Source organism: Asparagus officinalis, chromosome 8 (assembly GCF_001876935.1).
Source record: "Asparagus officinalis chromosome 8, Aspof.V1, whole genome shotgun sequence".
NCBI lineage: Eukaryota > Viridiplantae > Streptophyta > Magnoliopsida > Asparagales > Asparagaceae > Asparagus > Asparagus officinalis.
In genome coordinates, this window is record NC_033801.1 from 16,532,590 (window position 1) to 16,551,628 (window position 19,039).

Consider the following 19,039-nt stretch of genomic DNA (forward strand, 5'->3'; position numbering starts at 1 on the left):
GACGGCGGAGCAGTTATCTTAGGGAGAGAACCCAGGAAAGCCATCTCCCCGTAACTGCCCGCTAGTTATAGGATTCCTGCGAAAGTTTCAAACAGATGAACGATGAGAATGAATAGAGACTTCAACCCAATGAAAGCATGGAAGGGGAAAAGGCCACCTCTCTGCGCTGTTGTTTCGGGAGGAGGGGAGCAGTTATCTTAGGGAGAGAACCCAGGAAAGCCATCTCCCCGTAACTGCCCGCTAGTTATAGGATTCCTGCGAAAGTTTCAAACAGATGAACGATGAGAATGAATAGAGACTTCAACCCAATGAAAGCATGGAAGGGGAAAAGGCCACCTCTCTGCGGACGGCGGAGCAGTTATCTTAGGGAGAGAACCCAGGAAAGCCATCTCCCCGTAACTGCCCGCTAGTTATAGGATTCCTGCGAAAGTTTCAAACAGATGAACGATGAGAATGAATAGAGACTTCAACCCAATGAAAGCATGGAAGGGGAAAAGGCCACCTCTCTGCGCTGTTGTTTCGGGAGGAGGGAAAAGGGTTGCGTGAGAGAGAGAGGAGCGAGGGAAGAGATGTAGCTAGAATTGCTACTTGGGTCCTCCTCCATCCGAAGAATTCCCCGTTCTCCGCGGTTCTACACGGTCTTCTGCTATTTTTAAGGGGGCAATTTGATGAGAATAACCACAGGACAAAAATCCTATTGTAGTATTGAAGCTTGTCGTCCACCAGTTTTTTTGTCTGAAATCTTTTGGCTCGGCTGTTTTTTGAATGACCGTTACCTTTCTCCCGCGCGACCACCCAATTAAACTTTGAGTGCTAGATCTGCAGGGGGCAAACTGAAAAAATAAAAACTAAAGAAAGGGTTAACTGAGGATTGGCCCCCTGTACCATCCCGATCGCAAATTAACCCCTATAATTTTATTGTTGCAGATGGAACCCCGGGTAGACTTTTCCTGACCCTCCAACCATCAGAGGAGGAGAAAATTATACTTTGATAAATGATCTCTTAAGGGTAAATGAGCAGAAATAAATTCATTTGGGGGCTCTATCTGCAATTAACCCAAAAGGAAAACAACAATAATAGTAAATAACAAGTCTTCTCGGATTCGGACAAGAAGAAGAAATAGAGAACAAAACAATAAATCTCAGTTGAACGTCGCAAGCACCATTACTCAACTTAACCAAAGCAATGTAATAGAATGATAGAATTATAACAAACTCTATACAAAAGAGATATGGAGGGCATATATGGCACATTAATTAAATAGGAAAGATTAGAAACACATCAGTTTTCTTCTGCTGTGTCAAACAAATTTAATCAACAATCATCATAAACACAAGAACATTAAATGTGGAGAAAGTGTCATGGTCTTCTCATAGGTGGTGCTTTTTGAGATGAAATGGCTCCCGGGTTTGGATTTGGGCCTGTAGCTCCATAACCCATTGCTAATTTGTTTGTCGGTAGTGATCCTGGGTTTCCTCTTCCAGGTGCAGCTAAACCTAATCGCGCTGCAATTATTTGTGCGCGTTCATGCATAAGTCTGTGCCTAGCTCTTTCCGTTTGCTCCCTCATCCTCATGATTACACTTTCAATATCGGCGAACATTGCCAACTTGACCTCCAGCTTATGCAACTGCCAAGAAAACACTGAAGGTTATGAAGTAAAGAATAAACGTACATTTAGATTATTGCATAAGCAGCCACCTTTAAAATGAAGATTGAAGTTCAAACAGAAAAAAGAGTTCTTACAGTACCTGTTTCTCAATAATCAATGAGACGAGCTGACGGATTTGGTCTTCCTCATGATTAGCAAGAAGCTTGGCCTTCACTGAAGCAGCTGAGAGTACAGTAACTGCAGCACGTTTTAACTTGATTATACTGTAGTTATTCTTGTCGTCATTGGCTCCAGATGAGTTGTTACTCTTCATGTTCTCGCTGGATGATACTTTTCTATCATCTACATCTGAAACATAAAGAGTAATCAGATGAAAGTTTGAGGATATTTGAATTTTAGGTGTGGATGCAGTAAGTTTCGTTTTTAATCTAACATTCTAACCAGTTATAGACATGAACTTACGAAGCAGAAAGAAAATCAATTTAGGAAGCAGAAAGAAATGTGTAAATATGTTTACTGCATTATTTGTTCTTTACACAGGTAATCATTGTCAAAATGAATTAAACGTAACGTGAGACAATCATGAATACCGTCAGATCGTTGACATTGGCAGATAACTTTATTATTTGCACAGCTACAATGATTTTTTCCCCTTCGGGAATTTTCAACAATTTTTTAAATGGATGTCTTTCTAGGTATGTGATTGATGAAGGTTTAGTTTACACCATCTATTTATCGAGCCAAGTACGTAGGTCATTGGAGTTTTTATCTAGTGACAGGAGGCAAACAATGTACAGATGTATGAAAAGAAGTTTTAGCACATTCAGAAAGACCAAATAAAAATGATAACTGTCGGGAATGTAATCCTTAAGCGTACACAACTCTTTAGATATATAGAATCTGGCTAGGGCCTTCAATTTTGAGGCCCCATTCTTTCTCTAAAAAATTAAAAAAATGAAAATGAAACCAACGCAAACAAAAACTTAATGAGCATGAGATGTAAAAATCATTAGTTATTCTGTGATTGCAGCTGTAACCACATTCACCAAAAAAACATTAACATAACGACACCACAATTTTGCTACTGTCATCGACACTACCACAAGAACTAGCATTACTATCACAGTTTTAGGATCATTAATGCTACTGCCCATCACGATGCTATCTAGTTTTCATGATTGTTACCATCTCTACCAATATTAGAAGGGAAAGGATTTTGTGGGTAGTTCTTAAGTTCTTCAAGTAAATAAATGCTAGAAAATTCACATTTTTCTTTCGATAATCGTATTGCAGGTTAGTGACTAAAGAAATTTCCTTTACCCTCTTAAGGAAAAAATTAAAGACAAATGATTTTGGTCATATCATCTAATACTAATAGGAACCATTGGGACTGTTGCAAGGACCACAAAATTCAAAATGAGAACATGTCTTAAAACTAAAGAATGTAGCTAAGAAAAGGGATTGAAAGGTACGGGCAAAACATCAAAAACGGGAAGAAAATCAAATGTTGGATAATGTAATAATCTTTCCTCAACCAGTCAAATTACAAGAAAGTGACATTAAAAACTCGCAGCAAGTTCTTGTTGAAAGGTAATAATAATATAATAATATACTTCACTATACAAATAATGTAATTGGAAAGATGCATGATATGATCATATTATCACAATACTATGAGTTGTAACACTTGTATAGTGTTTTCCCTATTAATGTGGGATCAGACATTGAGGGCTTGTTTGTTTGCACCGAAGTACCAGTGAAATAGCAGAAGTAGAAGAAGTAGAAGCTACTTCTGCTACTTCTAGGCAAAAATATATATTTGTTTCTCTTGAAAATCTACTTCCGTTACTTCCTAAAATGATGATGTGGCGTCTACGTGGCATCTCCATTTCCTTAATTTTTTTCCATCTTCAAATGCACTAAAACACAATGGAAGTTGATATATGGTGGGGTCCACAAGAAAAAATCGATTCTCAAAACTATAATTAGGAAGTGATGAGATTTCCTTCTAATCTGTATCCTCACAACCAGCAGTCTCTTCCCCTCACAACCGACTTCGCCATCTTCGCGGTTCCCTCAAACTCGCGGTTCTAGTCCACACCATCTTCGCGGCAAAAAAAGGTTCTTCCTTCTGTCGCTTCATCGCTCTTCCTTTGGCTTCACCAAAAAGGTATGTAAAGGTTAAAATTTTGATCTTTTATTGTAATTAAATCAATGCAATATTTCTATTTTACTTGTAGAAATCTTCCATAAAGCTTGATCTTTTAGTTTTGGTTCCTTTGAGACATAATAGTCCAAAAAATTAGGGGTTTTTTGGTTCATGTAGAAATAAATCAGAATTTTACTGGGTTTGGTGTCAGATCTAGGATGTTGTCCTCCTTGTCATCTTGGTTTTCTTCTAGACGTGGCTAATTTGATGTTGGGGGAGATCATTGGATGTGTTGCTGGGTTGTGTAGATTAGAGAATTGTTGGATTATGGAATTTTTAGGGTTTTTTGTATTTGTTCTCACGAATTTATGTTAAGATATATACTAGCTTGGTGTAATCAACCAACTCGTGAACTATTATTGCTCTTAAGAAAATCAAGAATTCTGTCATCTTCGTTGTTGTTGTAGAAGGATCTGTAGATAAAAGAGGGCTTTGATCTTCATAAGCACCTCATTTATGCAAGGGAGGGAGAAGAAATATCAGGACCCAAGTGGCTTCCTCTTCTCCAATTATGCGTCTCTCTCCTCAAATTCTATGTCTCCCCTGTTTTTAAAAAGTGAGATGTTTTTTAAAAGAGAAAAATAGAGGAATTCTGTTTTTTATACTTTTCTGTAATTTATTTGGCCGGATTGTAAAATATAATCACCTTCTAAGGATAGTGACCTGTAGAGGAAAACTATGGCTAGATAAACAAGACCCAGGTAGGAAATTGCTGACAAAAGGCTGCATAATTGGAATTATGAGACAATTTTAATTAAATATTAACAAACAATATTTGAGAAAAATAGAACTTACCTGAAATCAATATCTTTGGTATATGAAGAAGAGAGGAGGATGAATGTGCCAAGTCCAAAGACAATTAATTTGTGTATCTTTGACATTTCTTTATTGACATATTCTTTTTTATGATGAGCTTCAATATATGTATGTCTAATTTTATAGTTTTGCTTTTTAATTGTCATAATATAAACTTTATTATGAGCTTCAATATATGTATGTCTAATTTTATAGTTTTGCTTTTTAATTGTCATAATATAAACTTTATTCTTGTTGTCTCTATAAATATTTACAATATCAGGACAAATTTTCAAAACCAACCTATTTACAAATTTAATAGCAGAAAACAACCTATTTCAGATTTAATTGCAAAAACCGACCTGGTTTCAGCACTGGAGCTGAAACCAGGTCGGTTTTTGAAAATTTTTATCCGAAACTTCACGGGAGTTGAACTCCCGTGAAGTTTCGTAGTTCAAATTTTTAAAAAATTTGAACTACGAAACTTCACGGGAGTTCAACTCCCGTGAAGTTTCGAAAGTTTTTTCACAAAAACCGACCTGGTTTCAGCGCCAAGGCTGAAACCAGGTCGGTTTTTGCAATTAAATCTGAAGTGGGTTGTTTTCTGTGATTAAATTTGTAAATAGGTTGGTTTTGAAAATTTGTCCCCTGAATGAAACATTAACAGTGTGTGCGTAATCAGATACTTTAAGAGTTGTTATTTTTGGGTAAATTTCACAAAACTACAGGTGTAGTTCGTTCAAGCTGACCACAGTGCATGGGGGTCTATCTGCAGTAACCCTTAATAATAAAACAAGAAATTGTTTTGTTAATTAGAATTTTGAATGCAGTGAGCATAGCAAATAGACCAGCATCCTACTACATTGGCCACAAAAGCGAGGTTTGCGGTCTAAAATGGTCAGATAACGGGAACCAGTTGGCTAGCGGAGGCAATGATCAACTTGTTCATGTCTGGCAATCTTCACACACATCCAAATACTAAACTGTCATGCTTTTGAATTATTGATGTTGTTTTACTCGTGATGCAAGCTTTTTAACTTTTAAGCACAGCAACCCTCGAGGCATGTAGTGTGTAATACTTCCATTTCTATTCTATTTCAAAAACAATCCAAACAAGAATAAAATGAAAGCAATATGAATTAATTACTTCCTAGTAATATTTTCAAATGTTATCCAAACAAAAAAAGTAAATGAAGAGGAAGATGTTTTACTTCCGTTACTTCTAAAAATATATGAAACAAACATAAAAAGTGCTATTTCCGCTACTTCCTACTTCATAGTTTTGGAAGTTACTTCTATAACCTACTTCTTACTTCAAATACTTCCATTATCCAAACGGGCCCTGAGTGGAAGTGATGCAGGATGATCGTGGACCATCAACCTGGGGAAGATTTATTAGGATCTTAGCTTTTTCGGTAGGATTTGATTTTATTCTAGGTAATCTTCTATTTTAGCTAGGATTTCTTTAGGATTTGATTTTTGATATTTCCTTCTAGTTTAGTTAGGATTTTATTTGATTGCACCTTTTAATTTTGTTAGGTTTTTATCTGACTAGGATTTTGATTTGATTCCTTTGGTGACTAGATGCTTTCTTTTTCTATAAATTAGAAGTATAATATAATCCTCTATGAGGGATAGACCTTGATTGTTAAAATTTTGAGATTTGAAATCCTCACTAGCACGTGAAGTGTTTGTGTTTGGCATTTGAAGTATCATGGATGTGAAGCCCTGAGCTGCGAAGCCTATTCTTAGGGGGTGAAGACCTTTACCAAACCTCCCCTCTGCAACTCTCAATGCCCTCTCCATCTTGAATCTAATAACCCCCAGTCATTCCCCTTTGTCCAAAAATTATAGTCACTCTTATAGTCACCATGAACAGTGATTTATTTACTGCTCATCACCATTCTTATAGTCACTCTTGAATCTTTATTCATTGCTGTCGAGATTATTAATTTTTGTACTACTTGAAGTCGACCAAGTCATCAATCAATGCTGTCAGATCAGATTCAACGGTCAGCCCATAATCATGTTCAGATCGGAGCCTTCAGCCTGTGCTCCCATCAGGAAAGGCTCCAGGAAAGACAGAAGAAACTTTTTGAACTGATTAAAAACTCAACGTCAACCCTTAAGTAGGTTTTAAACTCACAGATAAGGGAACTTTGCAAATGTTAGCCTTACCTTAAACTGGAAGGACAGCTTTCAATGAGTAAAAAGAACCTCATTTTGTTTAAAATTTAAGCTCACAGGACAAATGAGAGAAAAAGGAGGTCTCCTTGATTCGGAAAATCAATAAGAAAGCGCATATTTGCTATGTTAAATTATGGATGAATCTAAGGCACCACATCGAGCCACAGAATTAGACTAGTATTAGTCCAACACAATCCTACGAAAATGAATGAGAGACTATAAGTCTATAATTATTATATATAAGTGCAGATAAAAAGGACAGAAATTTTGACACCAAAGAAAGAATTAGGTTCATGAGCATGACAATAAAGCGTGACGCCAAGGAAATGCCTACGAAGGACTTCTTTACTGGTCTCACCAGACCCTATATGACTATTTCCAGTCATTAAAGGAAATCAACTTGCTGCATCCTGCCAGAACAAGTTCAATGACTTAGGTGCTCTACGAGGGCATGAAATGTCCAATTTTTGGCTGTAGCTTCTGTCTGATAACTGTTGAAGGTTACCTCTACAGTGAAGCAACCAAAGCATCCACAGTGTGCTTTCTGGGCTCTCATCTGATTAGCAGTTTATTATGCAGCACTGAGACTCTAAAGTCAAACATCCAACAAGAAGTCAGGAACATTTCATAATAGCTAGACTCCAACCAACTCAAACATAGCTGTGAATTGTCTTCAGAGGGCAAAAGCATGGGTGCAGAGGAATGAATTTGCTAGAATCTCCGGAAGTAACTTTCAGTGTGGCAAAATGACTATGATATGAGACAGCATAGAAGGTAGAAATTTTTAGAATCTTTGTACAAAGAGGGAGAGTTATAGTGAAAGCCAACAGGCAACAACTTGGGGGAGTCAACAAAGAGATATCACAAATGCTTTCCTGTACAAGGGAAATATAGACCTCTTTCATCCCAACCAGGCATCAATATAACTACTAATGTCTACACACAAGACATGCACGATGATATTTATTCTGGAAAGAGTTAATTAATCAACAGCAATAAAGTTTATCCTAAATAGATAGCTCACATATAGGAGTCTAGGACCACTGACCATTAAATTCCCATAGAAACCTGTCAAAGGTCAACCCATCAGGCTTAGGAATAAAATTTTAGAAAACCATATATATGATTAACTCTTAACAAATTTAGCATTTAAGGTTGAGATTCTAGGTAGGACATGTAAAGCAAAAGATTAGGAAGAATACTCATTGACCGGCAGAAGACTATTACATAATATGGGGACCAAAGTCAAAATGAAAGATACAAAACAAAAGGATATTCAACAAACTTCATAGTATAGCAAGGAACAAATAAATACTCAAATTTTCTTGAAATTCAATAATGACTTAACTAACATCAAGCATGCAACTCTTGCTACAATGCCAGAGATAACGTTAGAAATTGAACAGGAATGTGTAACATTCAGTAAAAATCAAATCAACATACCTGATGCCTCTTTACTTTCCACTGTTAAATTAGTACTGGGGTTTTGCTTGTATTCCTTGTCTTCTGAAGGAGGCTTCTTGTCCGCAGTCATTGATGCATTCGGCATTTGTTCAAGTCCATTGACCGATGCCAGATTATCTGAATCCTTAACAGAATCAGCTTTGTTTCCACTTGTCAATTTTGACTCCTTCCCTTCATTTGCAGCAGTACTTACAGCTTGCCCCTGCAAAGAGCTTTCTCCTGAATCTTTCAGATTGGTAGAGGAAAGCACCATAGGTGAAGCAGAGCTGCTTCCATCCATTGTAGAGTCAGGACCTATTTGTTCACCAGGCAACACTGGGTTGCCTAAATCTTTTGGGTTAGAGGGCAGCACCAGTGTTTGATTGCCCAAATCTTCAGTGCTGTTAGCAGATGCCTCTGGCAAATCTTTAGTACCGTTAGTAGCTCCATCTGATGGCAAAATTGACACATTGTATCCCTTTGCAGCAGATGGTTTATCCAAGCACTGCAAAGAGACAGATGTGTTTTCATTTTCTGTAGTTGCAGGCTTGCCATTTTCTACAGAAGGGTTCTTTGTGTTTTCTGGAGACAGGTTACTTCCATTTTCCATAAACTGATTCTTATCACTTTTCACGCTCATCTTCTGATTTTCTACTAAGGGGCTCTTATCATTTTCTAGATCCGTCTTCTCATTTTCTTTCGGTGAGCTATTGTCGGTTTCCATGGCTGACGAGTTCTTATCAATTTCCATCACCATTTTTTCGTTTTCTATAGACGAATTCTTATTTTCCCTAGATAAGCATTGTTCATTTTTAACAGGTGTTGCATTACCCTCGTCCTTATCCATGCCATCTCTTGACTCATCATTTTCATCAGTAATTTTTGCCTGGTTTTCCTCTTTCGCAGTGTCCCCATTGCTTGTGCCAGTAGCAGCACTGCAATTAATCTAATCATTAGAAAAAAGCATTATGGTGTGAGCATCTTACGCTTACAGGAACAGATCAAACCTCTCTAAGGCAGGCGATTCCTTCATATCACTTGGTGGGTCTTCAAGAAGAAAGCAATGCCTTGCGGCTAGCTGTAACCCAGGGGAGTCCTCGGACATGGCTTTCAGGGAACTCCGGAATGACGTTGAAGCAGCAGTGGGCTCCACTAGCTTTGTTAAAAATGCTGCCTACAAAGGGAACATAAATTTGTGCACATTCAGAATGATGCTAGATAGTCTCCAATTAGCTATTAGCTTGACAGAGTCCATTGCTCTTAAAGTCCAACAATATGTCAACATCAAAAAAAAATCTGATTTCTAGACTCCGGAATGCAGGATACTTGAGATGAATTAAGCCATATTTTAACATATTACTAGGAAACATCCAGCAAGAGCTGCAGTCTTGTGGAGTAAGAATCCTGTTAGACCACTTTTCATGCATGATGTAATCTGAGCCCTCCAATTTGGAAGGATGAAATCCAAAACCACAGGCGAAATACAAGGCATTTACACCTCTCTAGATGGGTGTACATGGGAAGTATTCTGATATGACTTGTATTCAGCATTCTGCCCCATCCAATAAATAGGGGGGAAAACAAAGGTAGACAAAAACATTCTCATTGTCCAGTCTAATATAGCTAAAGAAAATAGGATTTTGGAGATGAGACTAGGATTTATCCAAAGTCAATTGCATGTGCTTGCCAAAAGCGCCAGGAGGTTGATTGCCATAAGTTGCTTGAATGAAAGTGGGGGGGGTTGGATGCAAGATCAACAAAGAAAATAGCTGACTCATACCTAAAGGCAAAGCAAGGTCCAGCAAGAAGAATAGATAGCTTCCAGGAATGTGCAAGAGGAGAGAGACAAAAGCTTGCTCAACTATGAAAGGAGAGATATCTTTGTTGGAAAGAGTTAAAGCCTATTCAACAGTCTAGACGCCGTAATGCAGGATACTTGACACATGAGGAGTATGTAACATACTGAACAACATTCATTAAGCAATGTAAATTGTGCCTCTCTTTTTGTTTGTGTGCTGTGTGTGGGGGGGGGGGGGGGGGGTGCGGGGAAGCGAGATCATCAGAACAGCAAGGACAATCTCAGTGATAATTTTACCGAAAGAAAAGGTCCACTTGTGGATGTACTGACTTTCAATTGTTAATTAATCCTTAATCTCAAAGCAAGCATCTATTCTAGATATCTACTGACATTGTTTTAATGATATGTAACTTCCCTATACAATCCAGTTATGCAGTAGGTCAGGATTGTAAGTAGGTATATAGAGATCAACCAAACGCCAGACGACCAATTACACTTTAGATTTCAGATATGTGGATTATTTATGTTAAGCCTAGGAATTCATTGATCAGAAAGTCCTAGATGAACCAGGCCATATATGTACTTCTGCATGCTTATCACACGTACATCCCCAACAAATGAGTCAACGTAGGATAGGCAGCAGATAGACTTACCAGGGCCATGACAGGGTTTCCAGCTTCTGCAAATGAGGGCAACCCTTCTTGTTCAGGCATATAACCAATAGCCTGAAAAGCAGCCTTCAGCGCATCAATAGCAATATTTACACCATTTTCACAAGAAACCTCAAATTCACTATCATTTTTGTCCTTTGAAATGTCTGTTGGAGAAGAAACAGGTTGGTCCTTGCTCTCAACCTCCTTTGTTTCATGAACCGCTGATGCATCATTTTCTCCATTGGCTGAACCAGAATCCACCTGTTCCTGGGTATTTTCATCAGCATCTTCACTGCCTTCTAGAAAAGGATCCTCTATGGGCATTTGAAGAAAGTGCAGGATGCACTGGGTTTTCGTCTTTGTGGCAACATGTTCAGCTATCTCATTCCAGTTTTCACCAAAAAGCTCTAGGGCTTCTAAGAGAAGCAAGGTTTCCTGATCTGTCCAACTTCCACCACTCACACCAGGAACCTCAGCTGGTTCCATAAGAATGAAATCAGACGGTGACATGTCAGAACCAAACTTCTCATTATTATAGCACTCACTGCACAGATCAAAATCTGCCTGAAAAACATAATCATAGCTAGATTAGGTATCACATAAGGCTATTGATGTACCAAATTTACCAGGAAAGTTCAGGACCGAAACCCAGAATACAACTAGAAATTGAACGGATTCTTTGTGAATTATGACAAAAATGGTTCAACCGGGAAGAATAGTATACGACGTTATAATTTCCGCTATCTATGATCCATTGGATATGATGTTCAGTAATGACTTAAGAGTATATATATCAGTATAGGTTATTTTCCAGTAAACAAAATGGAAGGAAAAAATTTTCAAAACATCAGCCTGACAAATAATTAAGTGAATTATCATGCATCGGCATGAATTATTGTTATCCACTCCAGAAATCTGGTGCAAAACTGAAGTGGAACGTAAAAGCCAATGTAAATATAATAGCGAGTACTCATTAAATTGACTGATAAAGATATGTGTGGTTACTTCAAGATCTCTGATTAGTGATTATAAAAACAGATGATGCACAAAACATGGCACTTGATACTGCATTTCATCATTATCACTAATTCTATTGGCATGGCTGTTTTGAACTTGGGGTTTAGGAAATAAGTATCTAACCAAAAAAAAAGTTAATTGAATATTAATCCTGAAGAAATCCATGTTCTGAAATTGGTGCAACATCGATATGTATTTGTTGCAGTCTATGTAGTTTGCATATCCAAGCGCTTCTTGGGCCAACTCCATTCCCTCATCCGTCGATCCAATACAGTGGACCATTTCATGCAGAGAAAAAACTTATTGGATTGTGTTTTTTAAGCGCCTTGATGCATTCTTCAATGTTGTCACGCACAGATAGAGTTTGGAGTCCGGAGTGAACCTATAGGTCTGCCTGAAATTCGAGGTGCAGTTTATTAAACCAAATAGCTCTCATGAAAACCTCTAAGGTACAAAACTAAGTTCAATTGAGAACACCAATGTTTCTTTCCTTGAATGTTCATCAACTCATGAGTTTGAATACCTGATACTCTGATAGTATGCAACTTCTTTTTTCTTATAAATGCAATCAATATTGTCATAGACCATTTCGTATTTCCTACAACTCTGTTAATAACTTGGTCGTACTAATCCCTTCTTTCAGACATTTCCGCAACTTGCATAGAGGTATCAGGAGGTTCAACAACTCTCCCACTTTCCATGTTCTTAGAACACCTAAGTCTCATCAGCCTCATTACGTATAAAAATACCTACAGTTTCAACCATAGTGTAATTGGAACTAAGACCTCCTAAGTGATCTTCACCAAGAAGATTATCAAAGTAACTTCTACATCTACCATTGTTTTTTTTTCCCCTTCCATTGCTATAAGTCTGGTCTTCACTGCTAACGACTTGAATATTACCTAGATATCTACTATTCCTTTCTCCTAGCAAGCTTTTACAGAAATACAACCATTCTTTACTCCTCTCAGGTTAATAAGATTTAACAGACACAGTTTTTACCTTCTAAATCACAATTTACTTGCATCATTAACCATCTTAGCTTCCATGTCGGCTACTTCTATATCTTTCTTGTTTCTGCACTTTGGTTAACCATCCTAAGATCTGTGTGTGAGTATGAAGACAAACAAACTCTTAGTTCCTATCTATGTTACCCCGACACGGCCAAATTGGCCCCGTACCCGTGTCGGGTACGTTTTGGGTGCGGATCCGCACCCAAACGGCAGGGACACGGCGATTGAAGGCGTGAGGGGGAAAAAGTTACGAACCTGAAGAGGGAAGGCAGTCGTGGGAGGAAACGACGATCTTCGAGGGACAACGAGCTTCAAGGGATGACGAGCTTCGAGGGAGGAGTCGACAACGAGTTTGGAGGAAAGAGTCGACGACGAGATTCGAGGGACGACGAGCTTCGAAGGAGTGAACGACGAGCTTAGCTTCGAGGGAGAACATTGAAAACCCTAGCCCTAGATCTCCTTGGACTCGGATCTGAAGGAGGAGAGAGGAGAGGAGCCGATTTCTTGGATCTATCTGAGGCGGCGGATAGGAGCAAAGAGAAAAGCTAGGGTTTTCTTTTATCTTTTTGTTAGAGGGATCTAGGAAAGTTGGGCTTGGGCTTGGGTTTGGGTTCAGGTTAAAAACCAGCTTGGACTTTGGTTTGTTTAAATAATTAGGTGGGCCATTTAACCGGCCTGAGTTAAGTCGTGTCCCCGTACCCTACTTTTTACAAATTTGCCGTGTCCCGTGTCCCGTACCCATGTCCGTACCTGTATCTATGCAACCTAGGTTCCTATCTTCATATATAAGTAAGCATAAACCATATACTCAGTTTCAATGCCTTAAACCATATATTCAGTCCCAATGCCTTAGTAGTTGCCCCCTTTAGCTTCTTTCTTTGCTAATATAAACCTGCAATATTTTTGTCTTTTCACACTACGGCTAACCATTAATCTTTGTAAGATTCCATTTGCTTTAATTAGCTCTTCAACTTCGTTCCTCCGCAATAACTCTCTTTATTTGGCTATGCAATGTTATATAAGGCGCTAGGTGGACTAGGCATTTGAGTCAGCGCCTAGTGCCTAGATGCCTGAGCGTACGCCTAGGTGGCACCTAAGAGTTTGACTATTTTTTTAATTATTTAATTATAATAATGGATAAACATATGTATTAAAGTCATAAAAAATTGCCAAAAATAGCAATCTTAGATCCACAATAAACAATACATACTTAAATACTAAATAACCAAAATAATAATTAATAAGGTTATAGAAAGCACTAGGAGGCCTAGGTATTAGACCTAATGCCTAGAGCCTAGGAGTTTTCTTTTTTATTTTTTAATTACAATAATTGATAATAAATGTTAATGTTATAGAAAGTTTAGGTGTCGGACTAGTGTCTAGGAAGATTTCTTTCTTCATTTAAGTGTTGGTCGAGGAGCTTTTGCTAAAGGTCGGAGGAGATAATGGAGGTGCTCATATTTGGAGGTTAAAGAAGTTTAAAAGAGGTTGGAGGACGTGGAGGCCGCAACATAGAAAATTACGATCAAGGCCTAAAGAGTACAGTTCACGTAAGCAGACAATGCTCTTCTAAACACTCCTAAAACCTAGATGGGTAGCCTAGGTACCGCCCAGGCACTAGGCACTAGCTAAGCGACCTAGGTACCGTCTAGGCCTAGGCATACGTCTAGGCGGACTAGGCAGAGGCTATTTAAAACAGTATGGCTATGTATTACCTGTTCTCAGCTCTTTTTCCTTCTTGTGGCTTTTCAAATTGCATGATTCAAAAATATATATATGATTCTCCTACCACATAATATTAGTTTAAAATAAATCAGGTAAATTCTGACAATTGACCTTTTTACTTTCTATCTTGACAAGTATAAAATTACCTTTTATTCACTACGGAGTTCTCATTCCAGTTGTTCTCTCCCATTCCTCGTACATTTACCCAATACCATAAATTATGTTGTGTTGTCAAGTTCTTTCCTTGTATTATTGCACGATCATAGCATGCTAACCTATCCAACCTCCTATTAAGAGGGAGATCTATTTTTTATCCAATTTTAAAATATCAAAGGCATCTCATATATTCATTATCTTAAGACCATATATTTTTTAAAGTCAAGAACCAATTTTAAAATAGCTAGGATTACAAAATAAAAATACTTTCATGACAATTGACAACTTAATGCTATCCTCTAGTCTTATCTACTTCTAGAAAATAAGTTGAATCTACCGTCTTGATGAGTTTTTACTATTTTAATGATTTTCTCTGATAGATACAACTAGAATTAATCTTATTTGCCTGCATTTATTAGTTAGCTAGATTGTATTGTTTCGAAAAGAAAGGTGAAGTATAAATATTTCATTACTCTCACAGGCTCATTGTTATAAATATTTATTAGTTAGCTAGATTGTATTGTTTCGAAAAGAAAGGTGAAGTACAAATATTTTATTACTCTCACAGGCTCATTGTTATAAATATCCCTAATACAGTCGATATATAGGTCAACATATCCCTTTTATGAGGTTTTCTGCAAAACAAAATGATCTCAATATCTTTTACTGTATTTTCACAATTTTTGGGCAATATATTTCCGATATGCCAATATATCAGCCAATATGTTGGCTGATATGTCCTTTAAATGGCTTATCGTGAAACAATATAGGTTTGCAAAATTTCTTCAATGTTTTTTAATAGAACTTTCAACTCTATAAAGTATTTTAGTAAAATTCTAGTACGCTTTCCCTCTATAAATTTATACAATTGTTAGTGATCCTAAACGTATATTATTTACATTTCCAAGTATGTTCATATTATATTTTAGGATATTAAATTATATTTGCACATCATCGGATATGGCACTCTGATATTAATTACATATCCCTGATATCCACAATCCAATACGGGTTTCGACCATCCAATATTCCCCAATATTTGATATTTAAAACCTTGACTGCTCTATATAAGCAACCTAGAACTGTTTTAAACAGGGAAATGGACATTGGACAACAAATCTAACTAGCTTTGATCAATAACTCCTTATTTATCTATTCAAGTTGGAAATTGAAACTTGAAAGCATTAAGCCTTCATTATGAAGGACACAGTTGACTCAGTCAATTGGTATTGATGTGAGAAACGACACTATAACTTAAACGTCTTAGCTGAAAATTCACTCTACCACCATCTTGATTCAAATTGATCAAAAGTGTTCAATTAAGCTTGTGATGTCTAATTTTGATGTATCATATTCAATCAACATTTATTTACATCAACAAGAAACATATAAGGCTGACCAACCTGCTTCTGGCAATGGTAGCGCTTGCGTGAGCAATCAGCTGAGCAAGAATTACAATGGTACTCAACAGAAGGTCCCGCGGGCCCAACCAACTCATCAGTAATAGAAGATTCTGGAAAGAAGCGAGGAGTAATAGCCGGTGTTGATGCCTCCACTTTCTTGGGAACAAAGCGAGAACAGGACTGCACTGTCTCAAATTGATACAGCTTCTCAATAAGAGAAGTCATATTCTCGTCACCAGCATCTGAATTCCCTGTATCTTGATTTTCTGGCGGGAAAGGGTGGAAATTTATCAATCCCCAATGGTCCAAAAACTCCATAACTTCTTGCTTCATTTCCGAGTCACCAATAGAAATCTCCTCCATATCTTTCACCTCCAGTTGCGTATGTGGGTCGGCATGAAATTTCCTCATGATTGAGTTTCTTACTTCCATGTATATTTCAGGAGTTCTACTCTCAGACTTCCCATTGAAAAATGAAGCTAATGTGTGCTTTTCTATTGGATGGATTTCTTTCCAAGAAAACCAGCCTGCACAAGGAAACAAGGGGAAAACAATATTTTTTAACAACAGAACATAAAATCCCAACCCAGTATCCTTACTGAAACTCCACATGGATAACAAGTAAATAACTAATTGTGAAGCTTCAAGTGATCAAAGTAAGCATATAACTAGCAATCATAACAACCCTATTCAACAAAACTTTAGTAAAAGAACTAACTTTATCCTCCCAAATGCCCAAAATTATCCCAATTTCAAAAGAAATGAAGGAGCTAAATATGAAACATCAACATTGTCCTCCCTAAACCCTAGCAATCAAGCGCATCACCAACTTCTCAAAAACAGAAGAAGAGAAATCACAAACCAAGGACTTTAGCAACTGATCCTTAAACTCACCGGCCGGTGTCGGGACCACATGAACGCCACTTCCCCGAGATCGAACGAGATCAAACTCCGCATCCACAATCGGCTCTTCCACAGGCACCATCTCCACCACCTCATCTCCAATCGGGCCCCCATCAGCGGGACCCACCTTTGCAAATCCTTCCAGGGCCGCGGCGTGCGACCTCCTCCGCCGCCCTCTGAGCGGCGGCGCGGCGAGCCTGCTGGGCGTTTCTTGCCGCCTAGTCAAGGCCCGTTGTGAGAGAGGGGATATTTAGGGCGTTTCGTCCTTGATGAGCCGCTTCGAGGAGCAGATGAGAGATTTTGAAGTAAGGCCTTTCTCTGAGAGCGCCCAGCTCGCGCCTCCGGGGTGCGTCTGTCTAGGGTTTCGGCCGTGGACCGCATCTGAGCCGGCCGGCGCGAGCGTCGGAGTTCGCCGGAGATTCGCGGCTTCTCGTCTCCATTGGGAGGAGGAGCTTGGTTCGGGGGGAATTTGAGAGAAGGGAAGAGTGGGAGAGCCATTGGGGGCATTCAGTTCACCCTTTTATTTACTACTTCGCTACTTCATTTTTTCCGAGCGAGTTTTTGGTTGGAAATATTATTTATCTTCCCCTTTTTTACTTCGTTTTTTTTATAAAAAAAAAACTAATAAGCGTGTGCTCAAAAGAGTATTTAAATGAGATTGGCTAAGAAACTTGTCATTTGAATAATTAAAATCCATGTGAATACTCACAATGTACTCGAGATATGTTACTCCTCAACAAAAAGATATCATCAACAAAGATGTGAATGCAAAAAAAAAAAATTCTTCCAAACTATCCCTGATATTTACTGTCCAGTATCGGGTCATTACATTTTAGATGTAATTGTTCCAAAAATTGCGAGCTAAAGAATTGAATGCTTTTATCTTATTTTATCGCCAGTGTTTTTCCATTGTGGGTTTGTTGCGCGCAGCGGAAATTTCGGCAGCACTTCGGCAGCACAACAAGAGAGTCAGATCGCAATAAGAATTCCCGTCTCACCAAGGAGACAAGAATCTGAAGCGGATATCTCAACAAAGTGAGATATCGGCTCTTCCTCTCATCAGTTCTAGGACTGACCTGTCGAGGGATCCTAAAAGTTATTACAAATCACACAAAAGCAGTACAACCAATTTTTACGTGGTTCGGCAAATTGCCTACGTCCACGGGGCAAGGAGGGGGGAGATCTACTAATAGAGGGAGAGATTACAACTAGGGTTTACAATCACTCACAAACTAAACCCTCACACAACACTCTCAAATCCCTCACAAAGCTCTCTCAAAGGGATGCACAAAACCCTAAAAAGAGACTACACAAAATTTCCTCAACTGCAACTACAAAAAGAAGAAAACCAAAAACTGCTCACTGTTTGCTCTCTGCCGCAGCCGCCAAAAAATCTCCACTAAACAAATCCTTGCACCGAAAAAACCTAGGCTAAACACACTGTTGATTTATAAAGCTCAACTTGGGCTTCGGGTACGCGAAACAAAATCAAAAAATGCCTTGTACCCGAACGAAATCAAATATGTGAACTTCACGTTCACGTGGTGTGGCCCCCACAAAACCACAATTCTCCACCTCGGTGAAGTTTTCCCAAAACTGAGCCGACACCAAAGCAACCAAATGTCCCAACCTGTTGTGTCCAGTACGAACTCAATCCATAACAAGTCGAGAACCCGAACGAGAGTCTAAACAATCTCACCCCCATCAACTAATCCAAAATCGGCTGCATCTGAAAGACTGCCTACATATCCTCTTGCCCAAGGAATCAAGCCGAACGTAGTTCACCCAAATGGCCGCCAACGGCCTCAACAATCACGAATGTGCAACAAGTCTCGACAATTATCAAACTTGTTGCTCGGAACCACCTTAGTGAGCATATCTGCCGGATTATCCTTCGTATGGACTTTCACAATCTCCACATCACCATCTTCAAGAACATCCCGAACGAAGTGATAACGAACGTCAATGTGCTTCGTCCGCGCATGAAAAACCTGATTCTTCGCCAAATAGATAGCACTCATGCTATCACAATGAATAGTGACGGACCTCTGTGATATACCAAGTTCCTTCAAAAGTCCTCGAAGCCAAATAGCCTCCTTCACAGCCTCTGTAACTGCCATATACT

General features: G+C 38.5%; 1 protein-coding gene across 1 annotated transcript; it reads right to left on the bottom strand.

Moving 5' to 3' along the window:
• Positions 1,175-17,083, bottom strand: LOC109822424 (SWI/SNF complex subunit SWI3D-like). The gene is made up of 7 exons (XM_020388616.1): positions 16,906-17,083; positions 16,012-16,538; positions 10,698-11,261; positions 9,254-9,420; positions 8,247-9,181; positions 1,752-1,960; positions 1,175-1,630 (listed from the first exon to the last, which is right to left on the bottom strand). The coding sequence occupies exons 1-7, from the start codon at positions 16,994-16,996 to the stop codon at positions 1,361-1,363; spliced, it is 2,763 nt and encodes a 920-aa protein (XP_020244205.1). The 5' UTR covers positions 16,997-17,083; the 3' UTR covers positions 1,175-1,360.